The sequence below is a fragment of the Anser cygnoides genome, chromosome 23 (assembly GCF_040182565.1).
Source record: "Anser cygnoides isolate HZ-2024a breed goose chromosome 23, Taihu_goose_T2T_genome, whole genome shotgun sequence".
NCBI classification, from domain to species: Eukaryota; Metazoa; Chordata; class Aves; order Anseriformes; family Anatidae; genus Anser; species Anser cygnoides.
In genome coordinates, this window is record NC_089895.1 from 5,435,707 (window position 1) to 5,463,631 (window position 27,925).

Sequence of the window (27,925 nt, forward strand, 5' to 3'; positions counted from 1 at the left end):
AATTTAAGGCTACTTAAATAGGCCTTTCTATCTTTATATTATTGACCGAGGCTCTGTTAAGTGTCAAAACCCTTCATTATTGCTAGTTTGGTAGCACACGACAGCTGCTAGAAAAAAAATCAAGGTCCCATTGTGTTAGCCACTTTCCACTGCATTCAGACAATTGACAGTTCAATATTAAAAAAAAAAAAAAAAAAAAGGGGGTAGTGGGGAGAGACTCCTGTAGAAACAGTAATTTGCCAAAGTCATATAATGGTTCATTTCATCACAAAACTAGCAATGGACGCACTCTGCTTGGTTAGGATTTTATTTTGGGGAAGGACCCAAAACCATGGAGTTGCTCCTTTCCCACACTTGTCCCAGCACCCTCAGACTCATTGACTCACACGTAGGAATTTATGAGGTTTGGGGTGAAGTGGGGAATTCTCCTCTTGCCTTCCCTTTCTTTTCCTTTACATCCAATTAATCCCTGATTATTGTAGGCTCAGCTCAGCAGTAGCTCAGTGGCACAGTAAAACTTTACAAGGGAATCAATAACCTAATTCCAGGAGAAATCTCCGTATTCATCAGTTAATTCACATTATGTATTTTTGTATCTATTTTATTTTTGTTTATTTTTTTACATATGTTTGAATTTAGGTCTTTTGTGCCTCAGCTTGCTCTGCCCACGTCCGGGGAGGTCTGATGGGTAGGATTCCCTCCGGCTGGGGCTGAGCCCCTTGCCCAGTCCCACCAGCACCGGGTGCCACTGCAGGATGATGCCAATCAATCATTGGCAATGCAGCACCCTCGCCTTTGGCACGCAGAGGATTTGGCTGGCTCTAGAGGGCTGCCGCATTCAGCATTTCACTTTTGGCCTCTGAGATGCTCTTCAGGAGCTTGCAGAAGGATTTGCCTCTAAAGGAGCAGGAGGATTTAGAGCACTAATTTTACCCCGTTAGCAACTCTTTCCCCCAGTACTGGACCGACTCCAGTACTCTGTCCAACAAAGTGCTGAGCTACGTGAACTGCCAGGAAAGCCACATTATGGATGAAGTATATATATTCTGGTATTTAAAGTCTATATATTCTGGTATTTAAAGTCTACATATTCTGATATTTAAAGTCTATATATTCTGGTATTTAACCCCTTGCCCTATCGGTGGTTGCGCAGTGGGGAGGATGAAACCAGCCTCCCCAGTTTGCTGTCTGGAGGTGGCACAAGAAGAGTGAAGCCTGAAGACCTTCAGAAGATCGAGGAGAGCCACAGAGGACCGAGCACAAGCGTGCCGGGCAGCAGCCGCTCGGGAGCAGAGCTGGCTTTGCTGGCTCCGTCACACAGCTCTGCTCCGCCACCCGCGCCGATTTGCTCAGCAGCTCTGCTGTTGGACGCCTTTATGTGAAACCACATGTGTTTGTGGAAATCCCGGCGCGTTTTTAGAGCCAGAACCCTCGGTGTGGTTACCGGCAGTAGCCAGGCAGCTGTTGCTAGGAGCTCGGCCCGTGGTCGGAGTGCCGAAGGCTGCCTGGACCTCCGCGATGGCATCTCGAGCTCCGCGGGGCGGCAGCAGGTTGGGTTTCTGAGCCGCCGCTCGCTGCCGCGGCTCCACCGCCCCTCAGTCAATGAAAGAAGGCAGGCTGCACTCTTCCGGAGCACGAACCTGCCCCACCACGGGACGTTTTTTTACTTTAGGAGCTGTTCGTGGCCTGTCTCGAAGCCAAGTGCAAGTTCTCCCAGCTGAAGGAAGGACGGGGAGTTAAAGCTCTCCAAAAGCATTTAGAAACTGCCAAGCAAAGGTTAGAATTCCCACTACTTTTTGTTAACAAAAAACACCGTGTCGGCCTGGAGGGAAGGGGCTGAAAGGCAAAAAGTCGTAGCTGTGCAGAATGCCTCTCTAATCTCAGCGGAGATACGGCACGGAGCAGTTTATCAGTAAGATGCTGAAACCTCTTCGTGTCATCTAATGGCAGCAGCGCCCAGCTATAAGCTCAACAGCCATTTTCATCTGTTTCATGGCGTTTGGAGTGAATGTTCGAGGCCTGTCCTCCAGACGTGACTTGGAAATCTGCCCCCTCCCCCCACCAGAAGCTGTACATAGAAACTAGACGCTACTGCATACAGGAATAAGGAGAGGGCCCCTTGCAGCCGTCCCAGACCCCCGGTGGCGCTGGCCAAGGGGCTGACCACGATCTTTCCTTCTGCAGACTGGGCCCCGAGATGGCCTCCGTGCCCCCCAAGAGGCAGAAGAACACCAGCCCTGCAGTACAGGGAAGGAACCAGCAACGTGCTCGGGCCTTATCAGCTGGCAGAGGTGATTCTTGCACCCCTGGTTCTATTAATTGTGCCAAATCCTGTGCCCAGGGTCTGGGCTGATACCAATATGAAGTGAGCTGCACCTTCCTACACCAACTAATGTGCTGGCCACTAACCCATGGCATGATTGCAGGCATACTGCACATAATTTATACCTTTGCAGATAAACCCTGTGAATATAAATCAGTCGCTTTGCTTCTAAAATAATTCAAGACTGAAATTATTAATATTGGCTGGCAAACATTAGTGAAATTAAAATATTTTATGCTTACCTTGTAATTGCTTTGTTGAAAACGTGAAGAAAAAAAAAAAACACAACCCATCCAGTATCAAACAGTTCATCTAAAAAAAAAAAATAAAGATTTTTTATTAAGAGATAATTTGGCTGTAATACCATAAATTTTACAATGACTAAAACAATATTATTGTTTTTCTGATGTATTTGTTGTTGAATTGAATTCCATGCATTGGCAGTAAAAATACGCTTTTTTTTTTTTTCCCAAATGAACACCTTTTTAATATAAAGGAAAGCTTTAGGATAGTGCTTGTCCGATGATGATTAGATGATGATTAGATGTAGCTTTACTGTGCTGATTGGGCATGCAGCCCGAGGTGAAATGGACAGGGCCAGGCAGTAGGAATGCCCCCTGCGTGCCTGGCTCTACTTACCTTGCTAGCAATTAGCTGTCTGAAGGTGCAAAACATGCAGATGAAGGCTGAAGGGATGCTAAAATAATACCTATCAACAGATTCAATGAACTGGAAGTTTGTCTTTAACACCGGGACATTATAATTAGACAGCAAAGAAGATAAAAGGCTCCCATCCCCTGGGACTCTATATAAAGATTAGAGAGGGAGAGACACGAACGTGTGCAGACTGATGGAGGAGCATCCTGGAGCACTGCGGTCGCTGCAGGATAGCTCGTGTGCCCGCGTCCCAGGATAAATGGGACTGCTTAAACCAGGTGATCTCCTAGTAATCCAAGCAAGGAGAGGGATGCTAAAAGAGACGTAAGCTCATACGGAAGGTGTGACCAAGCAATTAAATGTTAAAAATAGATAAATAAATATTCACATTCCCATCTTAAAGGGTAGCAAGAGCAGCACGGTACCCCACGGTGCTAAGGAGGGCAACAACCTCGGGTGGAAGATGCCAGCAGCTGGCGGGGAGGCACAACCTTCCACGTGCCGCAAGCAGCTGAGCTGTGCTGCTCTCCTGCATGCCACTTAATTGGCCTGAGACTTAGCATAATAATAGTATAATAGCATGGAGAATGCTGTAGTTTGCAACGCTAAGGGCTTTTACTGTCAGAGCCCCTTGGTGGCCAGTAGAAGCAGAAATTTCAAGTGGGTCCTGCCTCAAAGAGTTTGCAATAGACTTTGTGTATTCCAAAATAAACTGAGCCACGTGTGTGAGCCTGGTGGGAAACTGCATGGGCTGCACCTGGTGCACTCCATTCATAGCAGAGCTCAAAGAAGACATAAAAGAAACGCTTGTAAAACATGGGCGATAGCAACGCCCAATACCTTTGCTCCGCTTTAAAGGAGATTTGTCACTGAGTTAGTAGGTTTTACTCAAACAATCACGGGATGTAATACAGAAAATGATAAAAGAGCAGTCCAAAGGGTAGATAACTCCCGTCTTGTCATCTGCTGGCTTCCTGCTCCCTCCTTCCCTGCTACCGCCCCGTTCCAGGGGGAGCAGCACTAGGGTGGAGGAGACTTTTTTGTCTATTCCCAGGCTCTACTGCTCGCAAAGGTTTTGTGCACATGCAAGAGAAAATGGAGGCATAGCTTCTCAGCCCCTGGAAGTGTTAGGCCTTTAAATGTTTTTCGTAGATGTCTGGCCAGTGATCTGGGTCTCAGTAACCCAAATGTGAGTTATACAAGTAGTCATAAGCTGTTCATTTGCTGTGTATTATACAGGAAAAAAAATTTAAAGAGGAATATCTGCAACTGACGTTTTCAGCCTGGTTTATCATTCCTAGAAGGGCAACAAGTCAAAGTTTTTCACCACTTCTAAAGCCAGATACAAGCACTCTCACTCTCCTCCAGAAATGACACAGCAGCACTTTACAGATTAGGCAGATCCCATTAACTTCGTATCGAAAAAATGATTATGTCCCACATATTCATCAGCTACTGAGCCCTGGGAGCTGAGAATAAGCAACAGAACCATGGCAAGCTCTGACATGATTCGTTTCCAATTTGAAGCAGGGTGTTTTTCATTCCCACCCCTTCAGTCAGTGTCACCACAATTCACGTATGCCATTCCACTTTGTGGCTGCCTGTCGGGGACCTCAGAGCTGTCACATCCTGGGCTCGTCAAAATTCCTGTTGGCTTTAAAAAATTAAAGAAATCTGTTTCAATGTACAATGTATGGCTATCACTTTTCGGAAGGCTTTTCTTGCCCTTCTTTTTTTGCCCCCCACTCCAAGACCTGGCAGTCTGTAAGGCTTTCCTATAGCTGATTTCTGCTCAGTTTATGGCAGTTTTCCACCTAATATACCACCTGATTGCACCATCAGGTTACGTTCGCAATAATTTCTGAATTAAGACTGCCCCAGCTATGGCTATAAAGTCAATTTAAGTGATCCCTTACAGTATTTTATTCTGTAGCAGCTGCCTTTTTACATGTGCATTTTATGGAGAAGATCCCAGATCATCTGAAGTTTCTCAATTTTCATTTTTGCAGCTATTTCTACCACCTCTGAACTGGAGCTTGATGAAGCCAAGCCTCACGAGACCAGAATATGTGGTAAGGCATGCCCTCGAGAAATACAGCCAGAAGAAGCGATACGAGAGGTGCCAAAGGGACCAGGACCTTATTTTTATATCAGTGGATCCAATGGAGCTGGACTGTAAGTAGGTCCTCTCAGCAGATTCATATGAAGAATACTGTGACAATATATGAAAGCACGCAACATCAGCTATTAGCATCAAATCACTTCCTTTTTATTTGGTGTCTTTTTGGAGTGACACACACGAGCAATGGTTTAAAAATAATTCAAATGGAAAGTACCTACTGGAAGAATAGCTGTGGTAAAATAGCTAACTGCTATCTCTATGCAAAGAAACTAAATACTTCTGTTTATTTAATGAAAGTTTCTCTGTTTGGGCTGAACAAAAATCACTTAGCTACTCCACGTAGCAGATCTGCTAGCATCATCACCAGAGCTAGGCGCCACTGTTGTTGATCAACATTCTGTTGTGCTAAATGCAAAACAAGCAAAAAAATAAGAAGAGATTTCTACCCAAGGAAAATTGTCGGATCAGAAGTTTCATCTTTTCCTTTCCAGCGTACTGACACTCTTCTCTAGACGTTGTCAGCAGCAAGCAGCACAGAATGGCTGCTGTAAACAGCACGCTCCTTGCTGCATTTCCATAGCTTTGACTACAGACAGCTTTTTCTATTGCTACTTGTCATCTCTCCTTGTGCTGCTCAGCAGAGAGGTGCCTTACTAAGACTGGACCGCAATGCAAATCATTCCTATGCCACGGGTACCTCGCGCATCCTAATTGAAATAACCCTGCTGAAGTGGTGCAAGTTCTCATTAGTGCTGCAGAATCACAACGTCCTTAGCATACAGGCCCACTTGCAGCCGTCCTAATTAATGTTTCCCACCTTATCCCCCACCCAGGGGCTCCTGGGGGTGTTAGGTCAGGCTCCCAGGGAAAACTGGAAGGAGTTCAAGGGACAGGAGCTAAGCAAGTCTTTGTTACTGGAAGGGAGGCTACTTTGCTATTTTGTTTTCCATACGCAGTGTGAGCATCTATTGCCAGCGCAGAGGCTGGCAGCGTATCTATGACAACAGAAGACAGGATTACGCACTGAAATGGTGTGAGATCAAGTGCCGAGAGACCTATTACCATTTCAAAGAAGGTAGAGGTGCCACTGGGTCTTGAGTGGGAGAGGGCAGTGGGAAAAACTTGAGCATGCTGGACTTGTGACTCCCGGGGCGGAGGAGGTCACCTGCGGGGTAGGAGAAGCAGGTAACCTCAACTCGTTGGCAGACCTCGGCGGGGATATCGGAGCTGGATTGCCATGGTGATTAAAGAAAGGGTTTTAGACAAGAGAGCAGCTTTGGGAGAAGAGATACCATTGAAATGAATTAAACACAAAGCGTCATAATCACTTCTGAAAGGCGGCCCTCCCTCCGTGGATTCGAGCCCGCAGGCAGCAGTAGGGCCGAGGCTGCCCTGCAGCACCGGAGCAGCGAGCAGCCTGCTCTGGCACCTCGCAAAGCTCTGCATGCAGAGAGTGCCCCACGTCGAGGGGCAGCCACACGGCCTTTTCCAGGCGAGCAGAGAAAAGGAACGGTGCGTGTGTAGAAAGAGCAGCAGAGCTCAAGATGGGTCACCCCATACACCCCAGGCCTGGATATCTCTAGGGAGAGGAGAGTCCCTAAAAGCCAAACAGCTCTGCCGTGCTGACGTTCAGCTTTTTGAGCTGCTCTCTACCCTCGGTCCCATCAGTGCATCCTGACTTCCCAGGGCCCAGCCACCTCTCCCACCAGTAGTGAGAGTCAGCAGCGACCAGGTCAGCTTCATCCTCCACGTTCTCCTGCATGGGACAATGAGAACAAGCTTTTTTTTTTTTCTTTTTCCTCATACAGGTGAACAGCTTCTCTACCAGATTCCCAACAACAGAGTCCTCACCAGTAAGATAGGGCTTTTATCCTGCCTGAGAGAGCAAGAGCGGGTGATGAAAAAGGTTGGCAGGAGCTCTAATTCCAAGTAAGAACTCTCACTTAGTTGAACCTTGAGCAAAATCTTATGCCAAGCAAAAGTGAGTGCACATAAACAAAGGAACAGTTTCTTCTGGATGCATAAAAGTACAGGACACAAAGTATATGGTGTTTTATTTTCCTTATTGTCCAGAAAATCATCCTCCCCACCCTCCCCCCTACTCCTCCCATCTCCCCTCCTCCAAAGTACCTACATTAAATATTGAAATATCTGGAGTTGTACAAAGGCCAGGTCTCCAAAGATAGTGGTTGCAATAATTCCCCTCTTTTGGGTGCGTTCTCCTACTGGAAAGGTCACAACCTCTTGTGGCAGAGACACTGTAAATATAAAAGCAGTTTATTGCTATCTCTGGTCCTCTATTTTTGACATATCCATACAAAAAAAAAAAAAAAAGGCAATCCTATACCATGGTTACCTGCAGCCATCTCAGTTTTCAAAAGAAATGAGCATATGGAGAATGTCTTAAGGTTAAAATATATTCTTGAAAGTGTATGGAATGAGGTAGCTCAAGGAAAAAAAAATGTCTGCAAAGAAGGAAAAAAGCCTCAAGTGTCTTGCAAGTATCCTTTCAGAAAGTAACCACGGAATGAACATGTTGGATAGGGTTTTCAACTTGTATTTGATTTTCCCATAGGTTACTGAAGATGGAAGAATTCTTCCCAGAATCTTTTCGCCTGGACTTAAAAGATGAGAGAAATGCCTTTTTTGAGATTTGCAAAGGTGAATTGTCTTCATCATGGTAGCAACCAGTTTAAATAGCTATGTGTTCCTCTAAGAAGTTCGTTAATGTAGCCACAGTAATAACCACTGATGTCCGTCAGTGATGTTTGTGTGTGTGCAGATACACACGCTCGTTGAAGCGAGCAGTTTTCAGAGCCCACGAACTGGCATACCGGTGTTTCACACCCCCCAGGTCGCTCTAACAGACTCGTTCTCTCTGCAGAAGAACAGATTTGGATCTGCAAACCAAGCTGCTCTAACCAAGGTCGAGGAATTTTCCTCCTTAAAAATCCTGCTGCTGCCAACACCCTTCAAGCCAAGCTCCACAGCTCAGAGAGAGACCTGCCCAGCAAGAGGGTGCAGTGCAGGGCTCCCCAGGCGAGAATAGTGCAAAGGTAGAGATCGAAGCCTGGGAATCCACGTGTGAGTAGTGTGCTTAATCAAGCCATACTAGCCCCAGTGCATTATTTTGTTCCGTAGGTGTTTAATATATTTATACCACGTCTTCCCATCGACATACGGGATTTCATTTTGTGGGAGAGAGGCTGTTCCTCTGGTTAGTCCATCTTGCATCTGCACTTCAGTCATTTTAAGGCAGATCTTTGCCATCAGAAAGAGTTTGCCTTTGTCTGAAAATTTAAGCAGGGCTTCAAAAGGCCAGGTGCTACCTTTCTGTACATGACAAAAGCCTTGCATGAAGTTATTTAAACTAGGGACTAGTTTAAGCTACCCTACCTCAGTGCTCATCTTGATTTCTAATAGCAAGGAACTGGCTTAGGCTGTGAATAACGAGACTCCATGCACCTTTGAAAACTGTTTGCTAGCACTAATTGTTTTAACAGCATATTCTTGGTATTTGTGTGGGCATCCAGCAAGCTTTGATGATAAAAGGAAACAATTCCCAGATGACATCAGACTGGCAATAAAAGCAAGGGTGCTTCATGAAGGGTTCTTTGTGTTCAGACAAAATTTCTGTATTCTCCAGTAAATATTAGTAAATCTTTAATTACCTTCTGAGACTCAGCACGGCTTCTGTTCCTCCAGAATCCATTCCTAGCACTTCTGGCCTCTCTTCTGAGCGCCCTCTGCTGCCACTCACCTTAAGGAATATTGAAGCAAGGACAAACATCTTTGTTCTGCAGTGTAAAATGAACTGGCAGTGGGGTTTGGGGTGAGCTTTGAACTGCCGTGCATTACGGCTGCCTGTTGGTGACATGTCTTGCAATGGCCTCACAGGTACATCCACCAGCCTCTGCTCCTGGAAGGGAAGAAGTTCGATGTCCGGTCTTACCTCCTCATTGCCTGCACTGCACCCTACGTGCTGTTTTTTGCCCAGGGTTATGTCCGCCTGACCTGCACCAGTTACGACGCCATGTCTGACGATCTGACCGTTCATCTCACCAACCAGGTAAACCACGTGCATTTAGCTCAGAAGAAGGGGAGGAGGGACTACAGAGAAGGGAAGCAGAAAAAGCCTTGAAAGGCTGAAAATATGCCTCGTGCATGCAAAAGCTGTGCACCCATGAAATGGAGGCTGAACAGAAGTAGTACTCTCTGCCATGGACCAATTTTCTGCTTATGCTGACAATTTTTTTCCCTGGACATCTTCCTCCTGACATTTTTCTCCCATATATCTGTAGAGAAGAAGCCTTTGTGGCTACCTAGCACAAATGAGCCTTAGTCTTGGCTAAGGATTTTGCTGATCTTAAAGGATTTTGCTGTGCTTAATGTGATAATCATAATGATGTAAGATGCAGATGTGTTCTCCAAGAGCCATCATTCTTAAATCTCCACCTTGGCTTCTCAAATGAGGTTTACGCACCAAGACTGCTTTGGCACATATTCCCATCCCACCTCTTGCCATACGAAATAAAAGCCTTTCTTATTTAAAACTACCTGAGCTTTTTTTTCCTTCATATGAGCCACTTCAGTAGTTAGGACTGACCTTGGTGGAAGAGAATGAAAAGAATTGGAAGGGAGAAAACAGTCAGCTTTTAAAGCCCCTCTCCCTGTGTTCTGAAAATGGGCAAAATATGCATTAGGGAGCTATGAGAGAAGCCCACTTCAGTTCTTGTTGGAGTTTTACAGTTCCTGCAGGAGCACAGTTCAGGACAGCAGATTATAGCTGCTTCCTGCAATATATGCTGTTATCAGTATGCCGCTTGTTTTCCTGGAATAGTTTGTTTGCTCAGGTAGAGAGCTATCCACACGGGAATTCAGGTGCTTGGGTAGGATCCCATGGCACAAGCGATATTAAACAAAGGACAGGTGTTTATTAGCGGAACATAAATTACCTAGGTTCCTGCTGGGAGGAGGGAAACGAAATTTGCAGGAGCAGCTGGTAAAAGGCCAGGCTTCGAGTCACAGTTGATTCTGCCCTCGTTCCCCTCCTACCCCAGGAGTGATAAGCTCCAGCTGACCTAGGGGTTAATGAGACAGTGGAAGAGAGGAATCGTTTGGAACCAGGCTTAGTCCAAAGAATATCATGACTATGGTTTGAAAACACCTCTGCCCATCTGCCAAGCACTGATCCAGATACATCATACATGCACACAGAGAAAACACTGCTTTGACAGAGAGCTTGGATAGCTGTCTCCGTGCTGTCCGTGTGTCAGGCATGTCTCTGGGGCAGTGCTATAAGTGACTCCGAGTGTACTTGCTCAGATTTAGATCTGCTGGTGAGGGGCTGTCTTCCCTCCACGTCAATAACGTGATCCTGGGGTTCTTCCCACCTCCAGATCCTTGGAAAAACTCGGGGTGCTTTGATGTCTGCCAGAAACCTAACCCTCCCCTTGCTCTGTCCCCCGCCTCGCAGTACATGCAGAAGAAGAACTCCCTGTACAGCCAGCTGAAAGACGAGACGGTTTGGCGGATGGAGCACTTCAACAGCTACGTTAATGAGAAGTTCACGAAAACCGACGGCCTCCCCAAGGACTGGGTTTTCACCGTGTTTACTGTGAGTGCAAGCGAGTGTATGGTGTGAGAGTCTGCCTAATTAGGGTGACTGGAGCAGGGAGGAAAACCTTCAATTCAGTGGAGTCCCTAAGGAAACAGATGCACCGAGCGAGGAGGTATTGATGGTCCCATGGTAACCATTTGCCTGCAGATGATAAGCACAGAAATCAAGACACATAGAGTTTAATTTTAGTGGTTAATAAAATGGGTAAACTGCTGTTAAGGAGAGCGTGAATGTACATCCTGGCATAAAAACGCAATTCTGTCCTTCACATTCCTCACCCAATGCTGTGGTCCTGCGCTGAAAACCAAGGTACACACCAGAGAGACCTATTAGCCTGCAAAGGGACTACACTTACAGTGGTCTCCTCCCTGTCTGGCTTGGTCTCTCTCTTCACTTTTGACACAATTTTGCCACATGAAAAGCATATCAGGGCCTGAGCTCTCTCACGGAGGAGAGATGAAAGACTCAGCTGCCTTGATTTCTTACCATCTTCCTGTCTCACAGAGGAAACACAGCAAAGAAATTATCTGAGTTCATGAGACATCATCTCATCAGCCTGAGTCTAGCGATGCATCGCTAAAGATCATCACTAAAAACTGCACAAACAGCTCATTCTGAGTAAGGGACAAGGGCTGACATCCCTACAGGAACCAATTTCTGGAGAAACAATTTAAAGAGGGGACTTCATCAACTCAAAGTGGATGGGCATACAGTATTAAAACACAGCAGCCTTCCAAGTCTAGAGACGAGCGCTGCTAGAGGCAGGGGAAGAAAAAATGTCCCTAAACCGGGAGGACAGCAGCGATTTGCAGTCACTCCCGTGCCCTTGGCGTTGACTGATCAGTTATCCCCGCTCCCTGTCTTTCAGAAGAGGATGCAGCAGATCATGTTGCAGTGCTTCCTGGCGGCCAAGCACAAACTGGATCGCAAACTGGGCTACTTTGACCTCATTGGCTGCGACTTTTTAATCGATGAAAACTTTAAGGTATGACTAAAATATTGCCAAATACTAAGTATGATATTGGCCGGGTGTCTAATGCCAGCAGCATAGAATGGTTGACAAAGGCTCTGGCACTAGGAATTAAATAGAGCAGACATTCAGCCAGCTGTGAAGTGCAGGATTTATTTTTTTTTTCCCAATTCCATTGTCCAGCATCAAGACATGGCGCCTATACAGCCTGCACATCTACTGCACAGACAAACGCTGGCATTAACAGCTCAGGAGGGGAAGAAAAATATTTACTGCAGCAGAAACTGCTCTGTGCAGAATTTTCTTGGTAAAGCGGAGTTCACATTGAGAAGCACGGGCATCGTGAGGTCCACTCAGCTGATAGCAAACATATTGGAATTTTAATGCCCGCTCAGGTTGTTTCTCTCTCCAGAAACCAAACATGACAGGCAATCAGCCAGCATAAATGATTTTGTAATGCCGCTAATGTCACGTGGAGTATACTGATCTACACGAGCTGAGTATCCAGGAAAGGACTCGCCTTCGGCACACGGCAGAATCAGTCATTATCGATTCCATGTCAGCATCAGCACCTCCACGTTCATTGTGGGTTTAGCATTTAGCAATAGGTTAGCCCGCTGAGTCTATAAAACCTGCTAGAATTACAGCTCAAGCTCGTGAAGAGTGAATGAAAGTCAGGCAAGAAAAGCCAGAAGAAAGGGAAATGCTAAATACAGTGACTGAGCTGCTTTCAGAGCAGGCAGGCCTTCAAAACCCACCTGATCTAAACATAACAGAAAGCCATCTGGCAGATTCTGCTGTTGCTAAAGCAGAAAGGAACTCAAACATATTCCAGCAAAGGGCAGTGGGAACAGCAAACCCTATGAAAGAATGGAATTAATGTATGCAGCGCCCAGACAATAGCCTCCTTTGTCCGGGAAGTCAATGGCAAAGAGGAATAAATGGGAAAGACACAGAAAGTGGTGCTTCTCGAATTTCAGAGGCAATTGTCTTTTGCAATGTTGGCATGCAAAGTCCCGGCTGTGTAAACTTTAAGTAGAATAGAAGATCCAGTGTCACTCTATTGTGGCAATCCCTACCTGGCTAGTTAAAAACTTGAGTATTTAAAGATCATTACATCCCCATGCGTTTTACATAGGGAGAGATAAATAAAATATGTTTCTTGACAAGTACTATCCGTAAGAATGAGGAGGATTTCTGGATGCTTAGTGGTGATGGAGTCGGTTGGAACCTGGAACATGCATTTGAGAGTGGGTAAAGTGGAAATGTAGGCATTTATTTAAGCATAGCTTCGTCCATGTTCCACTGGGGAGCAATAAACCAACATTTTTATTTTTTAACACTGCTCTGTGCAGCGAACTCTCAGTCCTCTGTGGGTTACCATTACAATTCCTGGTCTGACATCCTGCCCTCTCCACCTGTAATACACAACAGCCGTATGCTCCCTGGCATCCTATTTGAGGACATGTGCAGAATTTGCTTTACATTGATTTAACGTGGTCTTGTGTTCTGTCCTAGAGCTCCTCACGCTCTTCCTTCTTCCTTATCTGAGATACAAATGCCCCCAGCATCACTCCTAATAATTCTTGAAGACTCTGCAGCATCCTGGCCCAGTCCTTGGAAAGTGCTTTCCTGCCTCAGAGTTCCCAGAAGCACAAATCATGAAAGCTGGGCCTGCAGAGAAACCACAGCTTTCTGTAGAGCTTTGCATGTTCGTATGAAGGCTGAGAAGAACAAAGTACTTTGAAGAGGAGAGAAAAAGTGATGGATGTGGTTTTACTGTTACCGTTTCTTTCTCTTTCTCTCTCTCTCTTTTTTTTTTTTTTTTTTGAGCTTCCTTGTTTTGTATTATAAATGCCCAAGCCCCTATACAACTACACAGCTTTGGACACTGTCATTTAAATGCCCAGGGAACCTGTTTTCAGAAAGCATTGCATCAGCAGTGCGAAAGGGCTTCTCCAAAGAAATGCTGGGAAGATAAGATGTGTAAATTTTTCATCAGCCATAAAGGGATTCAGCTATCCATCACGAAAGAACAGACAGAATATAGATAAGCCATTTGCCAATTTGTGATAGATGTACAGAAAACAAAGATAACTCTCAAATCCCTTGCTAAAGAAGGGCTGGTCCCTTGGCTTGGAATGACACCGCTTTTCATTCGCCCCGGTACCACAAGGATGCTGCAGAGCTGGATGTGCCTACTCCACACAGGGCGCAGAATAAGTTATTTTATTCCTGTTTCCGACTGGCATTTCTGTGCTGCTTAAAGCTCCAGCCAGAGGTCAGGCCCCCAGGACACCTGCTGCTAGAGGAACGCAGAACAAGGCAGCCCTGCTGCAGATAGCTTGGGGCTCTGAGCACGTTCCAGCCAACCTCTGCAGGAACTGCTCATGCTGCATCTGGCCCTACACAAAGAACAAGGAGTGAGACCTCAGATCCCGGTGCAATGCGCTTAGAGGCTGCAGCCGGCATGCTGCTTGAGGGCCTATGGAAAAATTCTACTATTTAAAGCTTTTAAGCCTCCCTGTGATGTCTTGAAGTGCAGTTGTGCTGGCGGGCTCCAGGGAGCGGGAACCTCATCACCACCAGAAGCATCCAGAGCAGCACTGCTTGCCCAAGCACCAATATTGCTCTCGTCACTTGGAAAGCCTAAAGAAAAAGGATAAAGTACGGTTAGGAGGTCAAGAGCAGATGTTCTACATTTTGGTTCCTTTGCCATGTGTTTGCTATTAAATTCGAAGCAAGGCACCTGCATACCAGATGCAGGGAGGGGGCTCAGGTGTTTTAATTGTACACAGCTCCCCATGAACATTGCAGGTAGTCACATGGATATGCTGGATCTTGGCTTTATTCTCTCTGCTTTCCCTAAAATAAAACAAAAAGCATTTCTTAACCTGTCCTGGTTGTTGAAAGCATTTTTAAAAACCTGTGAAACACTTACGTAGCACAATGTAAAAGATGCGCAGTCTGATAGATGCGAACACTTCCTCCTGCTCATAAGTTTTGTTTGTTTTGAAGGAGAGGGAACCAAAACCTAGTCAAGACAATTATAAAGGTTCATTGAGTTTGTCTGTCAGCAGAAAACCTTATGAACTTTTAATAGGAAAAAGGAAATTTACTCAGAAGAAAGTTTGCCAAGAAAAATGAATGTAACGTAGGTGCCCTCTGTTGGCATCTGCAGAGCAGGTTATTTTTGAGCGGCTGTCCCAGTTCCCCTCTGGAAAAAAAAACACAAGACATTTCACCACCCTCACTTATCAGTCTTTTCATTTGTTCCAATACAGTATTTCAAAGAAGCGAAAATTATTGTTGTATTTTATTCTCAGCAAAAACAAAGTGCCAAAGTGAAAGCTATCACGTTGCCAAAATCTACCACCCACATTCACAGCTACTTGCAGACAAACTCATTGCTGCTTTAGGGAAAAAAAAAAAAAAAGAAAAAAAAAAGGAAAAAAAAAGAGAATATATGTTTTAAAAATTCAATTAAAACAGCCTGGGGCTGTTGCATGATTAAATATCCTTCCTGAAAAAATGAATCAAGTAATTCCTATACGTCCTCTATACAAGATGCAGCACCATATGGCGAAGGCAGGAAGTGAACAGATGAGTTTCTTTCATGGCAGGGAAAAGAAATAGTAAACAGAATTACATTCAAGTCAACTGTTTGGTTTCACATAGACTTGTAACTGGACCATCACATTCGGCAGCTAGGAGCTGCATACTTTGCCATGTCAAAGGGAAATAGAGATGAAACTTGTGTAGATACACAAAATGAGTATCTTCTGTGGCTTTTACCTAAAACCAAAGCTTACCCAGGAAATCAAGTCCAAGCGCTGATTGAGAACTCAGTGCCGTTTGCTTGGTTCTGACCCCATTTCCACCCCAAATCAAAACACGATTCCTAGATTCCTTGTAACTTTCACATGACTCAAAAAACTCAACTCAAAACCACTACAGAAATTAGTATGTTAAGAGACACGGTGCCTCTGCACACCTATAGAGCAGGAGTTTAATCTAAAGACTATCAGCTGGAAACACAAAATAATATGTAGTGTTGTTCCCAAGTAACAAAATGTATGCAAAATTGAATTCAAGTCCTTCTGAAAATGCTGTCTTACCTGCACTCTGTGCCAGGAGATCTTGTTGGGATTTATTTGTATTCTTACATCTCCAGGCATTCGCTAAGTCAGTAAAATGGCATTGCTGTGACTCTGAGTGGATCCAGCCCGCTTTCCTGATTGACGTTCATCTTTCCTAGGTCTGGCTTCTGGAGATGAACACAAACCCCGCGTTGCACACCGACTGCAAAGTCCTGAGAGACATCATCCCCACTGTGCTCTACGAGAGTCTTGGTAAGCGAGGAAATCACAGGGTGGCCAGAGCAGATAATGATATCACTTTGCTGCTTGTCAGAGGAGATCCTTGTTGATATCAGCTGTAGCTGCGAAATAGCCTTGGAATAAAGATATCTTGCTGCTGAGTGCTTGTCATATGGAAAGCACTGAAATTTCTACACGGTGCAGACCCAGAAAATCTAAGCTCTCATTAGCCATGCTTCCATTAGAAAGAAATAAGTGGCTAATTTTTGTTGTTATAATTACTTTTAGAAATGCTTTCTTATATAAATATGTACAAAAGACTAACTCTTCATAAGTGACCCTGTAGGTGCACCTGCACATTTTCTCCATGCTTGTTGCTCTGCATGCACAGAACTGAGGTCAGTTTGTGCAACGTGCCTTACACAGCCGCAGCAGTGCTCAGTGCAGCTGTAGCTCTCCCACTGTGCCTCACCAATTCGGCTGACAACTGTTACATGAACTGTACGAAGACAGAAGAAACCCTTATGCAGCCCGATGTACCTTAACTACAACTGGTCCTGCCTGGAGGGGTGCACCAGGAGGCCCCTCAAGGTCCCTTTTGCCCCTGGTTTTTGGTGATAGCACCGTATGCATAAAGAGAAGCAGTAAAGGGAGCATCTCTCTCTGCATGACAAGTATTGGTGACAGTCTACTCATGCTTTCGTTCATAAATACAGTTACCTTGCTGTACATATCTCCATTTATTTTGGGGGGTTATTCATGTTCTGTATTGCACTGTCAACAGCTCTATAATATTTTCCCTACCATTTTCCTAAAGTTTTGCCAGTCGGGCTGAAGCGAATGCAAGAAAAGCATGGGGGCTGTGTCTTTATTTTCTTATTTTCATTGTCTTAATAATCCACGGAGGCCACAGATCACAGGCTGGAAACCACTTCCCCCCTGGCCCACACACACAGCTGCATCGTGCGCAGCTGCCTCGTGGGCAGACACGATGAGCTCGGGTGCACGTCGCCCCCGGGGTGCTCAGACCACCTCGTAACTGAGGCTTCTCTTCCAGATCTGGTTCTCGAGATCTTCAACAAGTGCCTGAAAGGCCGGAGCGTGCTGCCTTTGGAGACACGCTGCCACTTCGTGCTGCTCTACAACGAGGATGCCGCGGACCTCGGCCAGAAGCAACTCCTGAAGCTCAGACCCAGGCTGTGCATGGGACGGTACCTGCGGCCACACGCGGACAGTACCAGCTACTTTGGGCACAGCCCCACCAAAGAGATGGACGCCTCTTCCAAAAAACTCGGTTGCTCCAAAAGAAAAGTTGCCTTGTTGCCTAAAAAGACTTGCCAACAAACCATCTCCTAACCTAACACGTGCAGCTCTTCGACCACCGTGGATAAACACGCTGAGCCACTACAGAGCAAGAGGGTTTTGACAACTTCAAACATAAAAAGCAAATAAAAGCTAAACTTCTATGTGCTGTGCATGTCCTGCTCTTTTTTTTTCAGCTGGTATAAAGAGAAGGTGTGAACTGGAACACCAGCAATGATGCGTTTCGTTCTTCTGCAGAAAGCAGCCAGCCAGAAACTACAGAAAAATTACAGAAAATGAGACCACCGCTACCACATTAACAACCATCCCTTTTAAAAACAATGTTGATCTCACAGGTGCAAGCCAGAAACCGGCCAAGCTTTTTACAAAGTCATTCTCCAGAAAGGCAGGGAGATCAGCTGCAAAGACTAAACCCAGGGCTCAACAGCAGAACCCCCCCCACCGGTCCCATAACTCCCTCCCTCCCCAGCTGTGCCTTGCACATTTAACCGTGTTATATTAAGAGTCTCTTTCGTTTTTCATTTGGTTGAGGTGACAACCACAGAGCAGCACATGCTTATCACATCAAGGCCATCATCTCAGCAGGAAGCAATGACGCTTGGGGGACCAAGGAGACGAGGAGGGGGGCGAGAGGTTTAAAACCAACAGGAAATGCTTTCACATCTCAGATGCTGCTGCTGCTAACACAAGGAGAATGTAAATGAGCAGCAAGTGGAAGGGTGCATGCGTGCTTCCTTCCCCTCCTGTCGTTACTCTGACTGATGCCATTCAAGCACATTCATGCGATCCTCTGACTGCCAGCATCACGTTGAAGCCAGCACCTGGGGACGGGGGAGCCAGTGACCGAGGATGGGATGCTGCAGCCTGAGTGCCAGGCAGGCTGGGTCTGCAGGAGCAAGCCAGGACGAGGCGGAGCTATTGAAGACAGGCAGGACCAGGTAGGAAGCAGTTTTGGGGGTGTGAGAAGTGACAACCATCAAACAGAAAGGTGCTGACAACTGAAATCTGATGTCTGTGTTGGCTTGCCAAATGGCTCCCTTAAAAAAATAAATAAATAAAAGCAAAAAAAAAAAAAAAGAGCTTTTGCTTCTTCCCCTTTTCTAGATAGTATTTACAGTAACGCTAAATGTCAGGCACTTCTAACTAGAGCCTGCCTACTTCTCCTTAAGGTCCCCTTAGGTGTCACAGTCTCTTAAGGTAGAGGGTCGGCATTTGAGAACCTGCAGGTGGGGATATTCCCCCCTGCCAGGGATGTAACGCTCTTTCTGCTTGTGCAACAACCACAGCCAAGTCCTGGGGCTCTGGCGAGCACTGCTCTCGTCTCATCGGAAACAGAAGGTTTCACTCGGTGTCACACGCCGGAGGCAGCTGGAGGCCTGAGGAAGCTCAGGAGGCCCTTAGCCCTGCTCCCTCCTCTGGAGCAGCCTCAGCTCTTCCCAAATCTTGCTTGGCAGATGCTTGTCTAGCCTGTCCTTGAACACCTCGAGTGATGAAGGTTCGGCAGTGTCCCAGGCAAGCCATGGTTTCTCCCCAGTAGCTAACCTCTAATGCAGGTAAGGCCATTGTCTCTACCTTATCTACCACAAACAGAAGGAAAAAAATAAATCCCCTCCTCTTTCTGGTGGTCTTTTACATCTGTGAGGACTGTTATCATACCACCTAAGTGCTCTGTACTCCAGGCCAAGTGCTGAGCTACATTTCCTTCCATAATTTCACCAGAAGCCAGGAAACGGGGTCGTTCTTCCCTTGCCCATCCAGGCAGGCACACTGAGAGTGCCTTCATCATCCTTCCCACACAAAGCCAGCAGGAAACCAGGAGTCTAAGTGCTCTGATGAATTTAGGCCATAGTTTCTGTTTAATGTGAGGGGGCCTTCAGCATTATCTTTCCCAAAGGTTCCGCTTTGTTATTCCTTGACATGCCTGCTTTCTGATTCTGCATCTACTGCATTTTCCCCTAGAGTTCACTGAGCTGTTACCAGCCGGTCCTCAAGTCTTAAATAGAACATTTTAGCATACACAAAAATTATGTCAGAAATCCATAAATCGGTCTGCTGACTGAGCACAAATCCCTCTCTCTCTCTTTTAAACAACGCTTGCAAGTACCTTTCTATGCCTTTCCATCTTCTCTTCCATTTCAGAAAGTGGTCCATCTCAGACGGCCAAAGCGAGGGATCCCTCCAGCCTAAGGACCCTGCAACCCCCACGGAGACAGAAGAGGTATGAGCAGGGTCACGCAAGCAAAGATTCACATGCAGAACCAAGGAAGAAATCCGAGCCCCGTTTATCTCACCCACCACGGCTTTATCCTGATGCAGTGTCCTGTGTTACAGTAAAGTGCCAGATGCTGTAACATTCCCTTTGTTTTGAAAGCAAATAATCAGCAGTCCTGTCTGTTTTGAGGCCCACGCACAGTTTTCCAGCTTGCTTTCTACGACTCCACATGCATGAAAGTTTGTCAGCACAAGTCAGCTGGGGAATTTTTCCTGGGACCATGTTTTATCACCATTGCTGAGAACATGCCCAGAGAGAGAAGAAGAGATCTATGCAAATTCACACATACAAGTCAACATCCCAATCTCCCATGGTCTGGGCAGAAAAAGCACACCCCCTCCCTCTCTTTTAGCTAGTTAGTTATATATCAGCATCACTTGACTCTAGTTTCAATTTTCCCACCTCTAATTGTCTCACTTTTCAGGATATTCCTGGTAAGATTACAAGAAGCGCTTGTTGCTTTTGCTTTTTCCCAGGCAGAAGCACTGTGGGGAAGAACACGGGAGGAACTGCTGCACTTGTTGATCACCCAGCCCATCACTGGCTGGGAAGGGACGAACATCCACTCTCTCGGGGAAATTGTTTGGTCCTCCCGGGTTTTTCTGAGGAGTTACCACATGGAGGTAATCATCCTTGCACCACAACCACAGGGTAATACGCAGGGGATTTTTGCCTTGAGAAAGAAAAGATTGGCTAAATTTGGATTTCACAGGCCCCGTCCAAACTACTGTCAAATCTCAGTGCAACACCCAAGCCACAATTTGTCTTGACCTTTTTTTTCCCTGGAATTAATGCCAATAAGTTTAACTTTTTTTTCACCAGTGCCAGCAAGAGCTGAAAGGATTTCACAGCCGCTTCCTTGAGCAGCATGACTTTTTTTATAATTCATTCTGACAAAAACGCCCTTTTTTTTTGTCAGAGGTTTCTTTTACGCTTTTCCCCAAAGAGATAAGGTCACTACGGTTTCAAATTAGTCCATGTGACGATCAAGCCATCTCCACGGGTGCTAGTGGCAAGTGGTTAAGCCATCAGACTGTGACAGTCACTGCTGTGGTGGTGACGAAGTCAGGAGGAACCGAGACCTGTTCTAGCTCTGCCATGGACTCACGCCTCTCTAGCCACACAGCCCTGTTTATCTGACTGCATGCACACAGCAAAACCTCGCTGTCTCTCAGGAATGCCATGGTCTGGTTTGCCAGTTCTCAGAGAGCACCTCGAGGCAAGACGATGAAAAATGACAAATTAGTGACGTAAAGCTTCGGCCAAACTGTGACCGGGTGCCAGAGAGCCCAGCAGTTAAACACTGCAGAGCTCCTGAGCACGGACACCTGTCAGGCAGCAAGGGGAGGTGAAGAGGTTTGGAGAGATGTAATTTCCTTTTAGGAAACTGAAATGTTCCAGAGGAAAGATGTAACTGATCTTATTTCAACAGGAGATGTGTGAGCGCTACGTTGTGCTGGCCTCCTTACACTTGCTGATTCTTTCCGTGGATCACACAAAGAAGACATTTGTTTACGAGGTAAAGCATAAGAATCCCTTTGTGTCTGTGTATCTACGCTCATATTCCAGATTTCCTAAGTATCTCCTTGCTCATAGCTCTAGCATGTGCATGGCAAAAAGAGTGCTAACCCCTCGATGCCCTGCCAAGAGCAAGGCTCAAGATGGAGCAAAGATATCCTGACCCCACCAGCCAAGACAGGGACACTTCACTGATTTTACTGGGGCTTTGGCATATTTTCTAGCACAGTAGCTCACGATTCACCATGTTTTTTCAGCTTATTTTGAACAGGCCGCACCAGGGATTGAAAAAGAAGTGCCACTTTCTATTTATATTATATTCTGTAATTTTAGCCGGCCGCTTATCACGTCCCTGGTTTACCCAGGGACTGCAGCTCCCTACCAGTGAGCTGAGGCATCAGCCAGAAGGCATCCGAAGAAGGCGACAAGAACAGGAGGTGACAGGAGAGAGAGAGTTAGGGAAGGTGTAGGAGGGGGCAGGCACAGTGCACCAAGGAGACACGTCCAGGAGAGCTGCCCTCAGCACACCAACGTCTCCTGATGGCTCTCATACATGTCTGTGGCTCCCGAAAGTGAGAAAAAAAAGAGCCAAATTAAGAAACTTCCTCACTACAGAAAGATCCTTGAGCTGTATCACACCGGAGGTGATAAAAATCAAAGTCCCTCCATCAGCTCCATGGGTGGAGTAAGAGGAGGACACAGAAAAGAAGTCATCACTGTACGAAATACAGGATCCGAAATGCAGAGAGGCCCCTTTGTCCTTAATGTGAATGTCCTCTTCTGGCACGGCTGGGGGGCGTGGGGCAGGTGGTAAAGAGGGGGAGGCTGCAAGGCAGATGAAATTGTGTCTAGCTCATACAAACTGCTTTTCAGCACCGGTCTTGGTCTATTGGCGAAGCTCACCCCTGTAGCTCAGAGCATTTTATGAAGGAGGACAGTCATTTTATGAGTAGGGAAACAGGAATAAAACCTCCGATTTCCTATGTCTCCAGACAACAAGCTGAACATCATCTGTCCCAGACTTACTTAAGGTGAAAGGCTGAAAAGCTAGGAAATTCTTTAGCCGGCCTGCAGAAAAGCAATCTGCCGTGTGTCAGAGGGACTGCAGTGGGACAGAGAAGTTGTTCTTACCAGCTGACCCCTAACATCGTTCCTCACCATACCAGGGGCTCCTTCCTCTTGCTGGGATGCACCTGAGGCAGATTGTGAGTGCCATCAGCTACACGTTTGAGATTTCTGGTAAGCCTGTTGGGCAGTTCCTGGAGGGGCCTGGGGTAGTCGCAGAGCAGTGATACCCCTGCTCTGGGCTTCAAGGACTGGTGGTCTATGTGGGCACAAGATAAGGGGGCTATGCAGCCAGGTGGATGATTACTGAAGAAGATATTCCTCCCGGAGAATGTGCCATGCCTTGCTGGACTGGGCTCCCACATGCAGCACCTGCTATATTGCCAAGAGGGGCGGGACATATAGATGGAAGGAATTTGGAGTCTCAGTTTTTACGGGTGAACACAACTGCTGCACAACTTTGCACTCAAAATGCCGTAACTAGCATTCCTCAGAGGAAAGGCAATATAAGGTATACATTCCCCTTTACTCTAATTTTCTACCTAAACTAAACAGGAGGCAAATGAGGATGTCTTTGGACTTAGAACAAGGTAGCTGTCCAATTGTCCCAGTGCCAGCCCAGTATCTGCCACCAACAGCAACAAAGGCCAGACATGAGCATGTTCCACCACGAGATGCCAAAGTGCAGGTGGAGTCTGCCTACAGAGATGCTCTGTGGCACGGGGGAGGCAGAATTCACCCACTGGGCCCAAAGGCAGATCGCAACCACCCTTCCTCAGGCCCAGGCCATGTGTGTGTCTCTGCGCAGGGTCCATGATCGAATCCCGGCTCATTTGCTGCCAGAATTCAGCTGATTTTGACATGTGGATTCGACACCTCCAGCACCAAATCAAGATGGCAAATGCCAACTGCCCCATCAGTCCCATCAATAACATCTCTTTCCTGGTAAGTCAGAGGAGAACAGGTGTAAAGAAAATGGCACGGAAACAGAAAACAGTAGCAGCTCTGAAAATGGATAGGGTTTGGGGGGGATCTTTAGGAGACAGGCTGGAACTGGGCAGCAGGTTTACCTGAAGGTGCTGTAGATACTTTCTACGCTGAAGTAAACTTGCTCCCATCATTGCTTTATCGCTAAGCTCATGCGCTGTGCACACGAGAGGTTTTAGACAAATTACTGATTGCTTTTCTTCATGGGATGGAACTGTTACACTACTAAAAAAATTTAAATTTCCCATTAGTTACAGCCACAAAATAAAGACTTGCTCTTTGATACCTGCTGTCGCTCCAACTTAAAAATACGTAAGCTTACAAAACACACTGCAACATCCACAAGAGTCACAAGATGGCAGGATTACACTGACACTGAAAACACTCCTACCGCTGGGGCTTAGGGCACTCAGACACAGCAATGCAGTGAATCCTCCCAAAGCTTCTGCCCATGTCATTGTGCCCCCAGATTCCCAAAAGGTAAGAGTCAGCTGGACAGCCTGCTCCTATTTCCCCCCTCCCTAGTGCTATTCACTGTCAGTGTGCTTAAGGTCTCCCTTTCGTTACACATCCACCCAGCTGCCCTTGATGTCTAGCATGGTGTAAACTCTAGGGCAACCCTGTACCTTAGTCGTGTCTCACTGTCCTCAGTTTTGTGCTACCCAGAGCACCCATCAAGAGCCGCTGATGTCTGATGCTCCCTACAGGTCACATATTTTTTGTAGCTAGTGGATACCTGCTAACTTTGCAGGAGTTAGCCCAGGTGGTCTTGCACTAAGGATTCATTACAGACTGCAGAAATGCATCCAGGGCTGAGCACAGCCATGAATACCACGAGCACACCTTGATCCCCACTCTCCTGTTTGCTGGACAGCACTACTTTGGAGGAAAAGTAAAACATACCTAAAAAGTAAAAAGATAATCCCCTAATAAAAGGACTTAAATGCCAAGCCCAAAGTGCTTAGAATTACCATGACATTCCCACTCAAATCAAACCAACATCCTAAACAACCTCTTGTGAGGGGGAGAAGGAAAATGAGATTTTTCCCTTTAATATCTAAAGCTGTTTCGTTGTCTCAGCTGGTGCTCGTGAAACTACAGCACACAAGTTGGCAGAAAACTGCAGCAAACTAGGAACGTCATCAGAGGTGTCCCAGTTTCCAAGCATATCCTCTAATTACCTTTTTTCACCACACTTTAACCCTGAAAAACTTCATACCTTCAGTTTTATGACCTTTTGCTCTGTCCCCAAAAAAATAAAAAAATAAAGGTGCCATGTGATGAACAGTGGAAGAAAAAGGAGCTGATGAGACATCTCTTGTGCAACACCATTCTGAAATGGGAAGGAAAACCAATTCAGCATCTGGGAAGGATCCAGTATTTGACCATGGTGCAAGTGGCTACTGGCTGCACAGGGGTAACGTATACTGCTCGGATACGTGGGTGGCTTTGAACAGATTAAAATCAGTGTACCTTCAGGCTCACATGGAACAGTTGTTTAAAAAAAAAGGGGGGCGGGGGCTATAATGTGTATTTCCCCAAAACATGTGTTGCAGTTTTAATGACTATTGCTCATGTGTGTCATTATGCTACAGAAAAGGTAGCATGAGGATAATTATGTCAAAGTCCTACAGTGTTAAAGAGACAAAAGGAAATGCAGTGGGTTTTTCTTTTCTTCCCCTGAAAGCAACTTCTGAGAATGTGTCCAGACAGTTGCACTCAGCCTCCAAAGATGCTGGGAGGGAGCGTTCACCCCCTTCCTATTACACAGGAAGATCAACATTTTCTAAATATTCCATTGCAGATATGGGCCTAACCTATTCTTAACAACACCAACGACAAGTCATCCATCTATCCGTCTTGGGGTATCCTACCAGCTTTCTAAGCAATGAATATCCAAGCTGAATAAGAAATGCAAAGAACAGCATCCGTGGCTGGCACGGGCACTGCAGACAGCTCCAAGTTTTTCGTGTTGCCACAGCCATTAGCCTTCATATTCTGCCTTTGGCTGAGACATACCCACTGAGCAGAAGTTACTGAACATTTCTGCTGTCTCTAAAGTGCCTCTTTTCTACAGGACTCTAAGGAAAGGCTGCTGCTCCTGTTTCCAGAAGACCTGCTTTTCCTCTCTGTGGATAAGGAGAGAACTGCAATCACATACGAGGTAACAAGAAACAGTACAAATGGTCAGATAATTCAAGAACTAAGAGAAGCTGGATCTGGTGAGCAGCTTTGGGTGGTGAAAACGAATAGCGAGGAGAAAAGGGGAAAGCCTGAAGAAAAGCAATGTTTTCCTTTTCTTTTTTGAAGGGAAAACTCCCCCTGACTGGAATCCAGGCAAAGGAGAAATCCACTGTGCTGGGGAGGTTACAGTTTGAAATTACAGGTATGTAATTGAGGATAGATCATTTGGGAATTTCTCTTCCTGCAAGTGCATCCAGTTGCACAGAGTAGCTCAGGCTTGCAGGACCCCTTTGCAGCAGCAGTTTCTGGCAGGAAAAAAAACTGCTTTAATAAGAAACAAAGAGCCTTCCAATGCCCCGCAGATTCAGTACAGAATCCCTTTCACAGCCAGGACGTTTGAATCTACCACAAGAGACAGTATCTAGTTAAAATCAGATTTCATTTCTAGTTGCAATCTAAGGCGATCAAACAGATGCTCTTTAGGGGTTTCTTATGTTGCTGGCTGCTAAGTCTTAATAGCTTTCTGTGCTTCCCTGCTCGGTTCAACAGTCAGCCCAGTCCCAGTCCGCTATCGCTTCCATCACGGGGCAGCGCAGCCTTCCTGTGGTTAAAAGCAAAATCAAGCTGAAAGCCAGAGGCTGGCTGTAGGGAGAGGGTGCTAACCTCGTGTGGGGACAGTCCCTGTGGCTTTCCTTGCTCCGGGCTCACGCATGTGTCATGGCAAACTTTGCACACTTTTCCATCACCAAACTGTTCCCTGCTAATGTCTTGCAGGAAGCCTGACTGAACCAATCCTTATCACCTGTTCCACAGCAGAGGATTATGAAAAATTCCTCTTCCACCTACAGAAGGTATTTTTCAGAGAACTTTACTGCAGCAATCTCTCTTATCGAGCTGGAATTTTCCCAGTTATACATAGATTCATTCCTAAATTTTCTTTTCCTTTTCCACAAAAGAGTATGGAGTTGTCTTCAAGCCCATCTTTCTCCTGATAAGTCTCATACAGTAGGCCAGTAAATATCAATGTGTTTTTCTTTAAAAAAAAAAAATAAAAAATCTATTCTTTCTGCAGGAACTGAATTTGGGCCCTCTCATGCAAAAAAAAACTACTTTACCTACTCCAGGAGTGAAAGACTGATACCTGAGCACCTGATTTGCACAGATTTCAGTGGAAATTACATAGTGAAATAAGCAGAAGTGCTGAGGGCAAGGGGCTGTTTCGTGAAGTTTCAGAGGTGTGTTAAAAGTCACACCACCTCCTAAAACACCCATGTTTGTAGCTTTCAGAGTACACCCTGTACAGTGGGTAACCACATCTGGGCACGGAGGAGAGGAAGGTGCATCAGGAGCGGATGTCTTAAAAGTTGAAAAGATGCCGGGCCCAGAGTATTTATTAATCAATATGGTTATTCTTTCATTGAGCATGCCTGTGTTTGTCTAGGGTGTAAATTCTTGGCCAATAATACTAAAACAGCATGGGAATACTCTCTGCCAAGAAAATATTCATACGTTAAAATAGTATATCCACATGCTAAAAATATATTCTATTTTCCAGCCGGAGAAAAACCTTGACTCTCTGTCACTCCAGCCACCACCAAGCATCCCTAAGAAATCCTGGCAGCATCACTAGGACATCAGCAGGCACTGACAGGAAGAAGGTATGTTGAATATGATCCCAACAGAAAGTGAAGAAGCTGCACGAATGAGTAAGAATGGATTGGAAACTGGAAACCAAGCTTCTTTCAGACCGAGAGGTGAATAAGGATCTGCACATGAATTACTCTGCACTGGCTGCTGTTTTGAATGGACCATTGCAATCTGTGTGGGTCCCTGTTGCTCTGACCTCAGCTGTACATATGCCTTACAGAGAAATCTTTCTCAATTTGCTTCCTATATTTATTGCTTGATTCTTCTTGGGAAAAAAAGAAACACTGTAAAATACTGTGTAAATACTACAAATAAAACCCATAATCCTGAGCCTAAACTGTGCGTAGAAAAAAGCAGTCACGTTTAAAAAAAACTTTCCATCCTCATTTAGGTAGCCATTGGTTTGGAAAGCCATTGCCTTCCTTTGAAATGGCAGGCACAGTGCAGTTCTTCATGGTAAACAGCCCCTTTCCAATAGCTTTTCTTCCTTGCCTACATCAAGAATGTGTCCCCGTAATCCCTTTGCTGTCTTCTGCCCTCCAAGAGAAACAACCCAAACCCGTCCAGGTTGAATCAAATCTATTCATTCTGATGCTTTCAAAATATTTTCTTTTGGATTTATAACACCTTAAGAATCATTGTTACACTCAACATAAACGTAGCACTGAAAACGAAGCGTTGCTGCAAACCAGAACAATCAAGCATTTCATGACACACACAAATCCTCGGTTACCTGCAGGGCAATCATCCAGGTTGCATCCAGGTCGTCCGCAGTCACCTGAACAGGCTTAGTGTGGTCCCACGGTCCCTGTTTTATCCCAAGTTTTCGTCTATGAAGCCTACTCCGGCCACCTGTAAAACAAGAAAATGGAAAGCTGGGTATACTGTAAAAAAAAAATAAATATATCAACAGTTTTA

At 45.8% G+C, this 27,925-nt stretch overlaps 2 protein-coding genes across 3 annotated transcripts; both read left to right on the plus strand.

Moving 5' to 3' along the window:
• Positions 1–207: 207 nt before the first annotated feature.
• On the plus strand, positions 208–18,272 carry TTLL10 (tubulin tyrosine ligase like 10). Its single transcript, XM_013194268.3, is given in 14 exon segments — positions 208–1,550; positions 1,673–1,776; positions 2,185–2,291; positions 4,990–5,155; positions 6,059–6,177; positions 6,911–7,031; positions 7,678–7,763; positions 7,987–8,158; positions 9,000–9,171; positions 10,579–10,719; positions 11,591–11,707; positions 15,951–16,044; positions 17,069–17,292; positions 17,294–18,272. Coding segments are annotated over 14 exon segments (1,929 nt in total). The 5' UTR covers positions 208–1,388; the 3' UTR covers positions 17,438–18,272.
• Positions 18,132–27,455, plus strand: LOC106044313 (probable pleckstrin homology domain-containing family N member 1). Of its 2 annotated transcripts, none has more exons than XR_010826332.1 (11): positions 18,132–18,272; positions 19,474–19,552; positions 20,083–20,229; positions 21,039–21,125; positions 22,291–22,363; positions 22,998–23,134; positions 24,447–24,593; positions 25,254–25,398; positions 25,487–25,562; positions 26,135–26,211; positions 26,916–26,975. XR_010826332.1 is itself a non-coding variant. In XM_013194266.3 (11 exons), exons 1-11 carry the CDS (start codon positions 18,184–18,186, stop codon positions 26,988–26,990), a joined length of 1,074 nt encoding a protein of 357 aa, XP_013049720.2. In that variant the 5' UTR covers positions 18,132–18,183; the 3' UTR covers positions 26,991–27,455. The 2 variants fall into 2 exon arrangements, 1 of the variants encoding a protein (XP_013049720.2); XM_013194266.3 differs by having other exon boundaries at positions 25,254–25,340; positions 26,916–27,455.
• Positions 27,456–27,925: the final 470 nt, after the last annotated feature.

Coding starts and splice junctions, on each gene's coding strand:
- LOC106044313 (XM_013194266.3), top strand. CDS start 18,184: ATGGGATGCTGCAGCCTGAGTGCCAGGCAGGCTGGGTCTGCAGGAGCA. Junction 20,230..21,038: donor TGAGGAGTTACCACATGGAG/GTAATCATCCTT, acceptor TTATTTCAACAG/GAGATGTGTGAGCGCTACGT. Junction 22,364..22,997: donor CTACACGTTTGAGATTTCTG/GTAAGCCTGTTG, acceptor GTCTCTGCGCAG/GGTCCATGATCGAATCCCGG.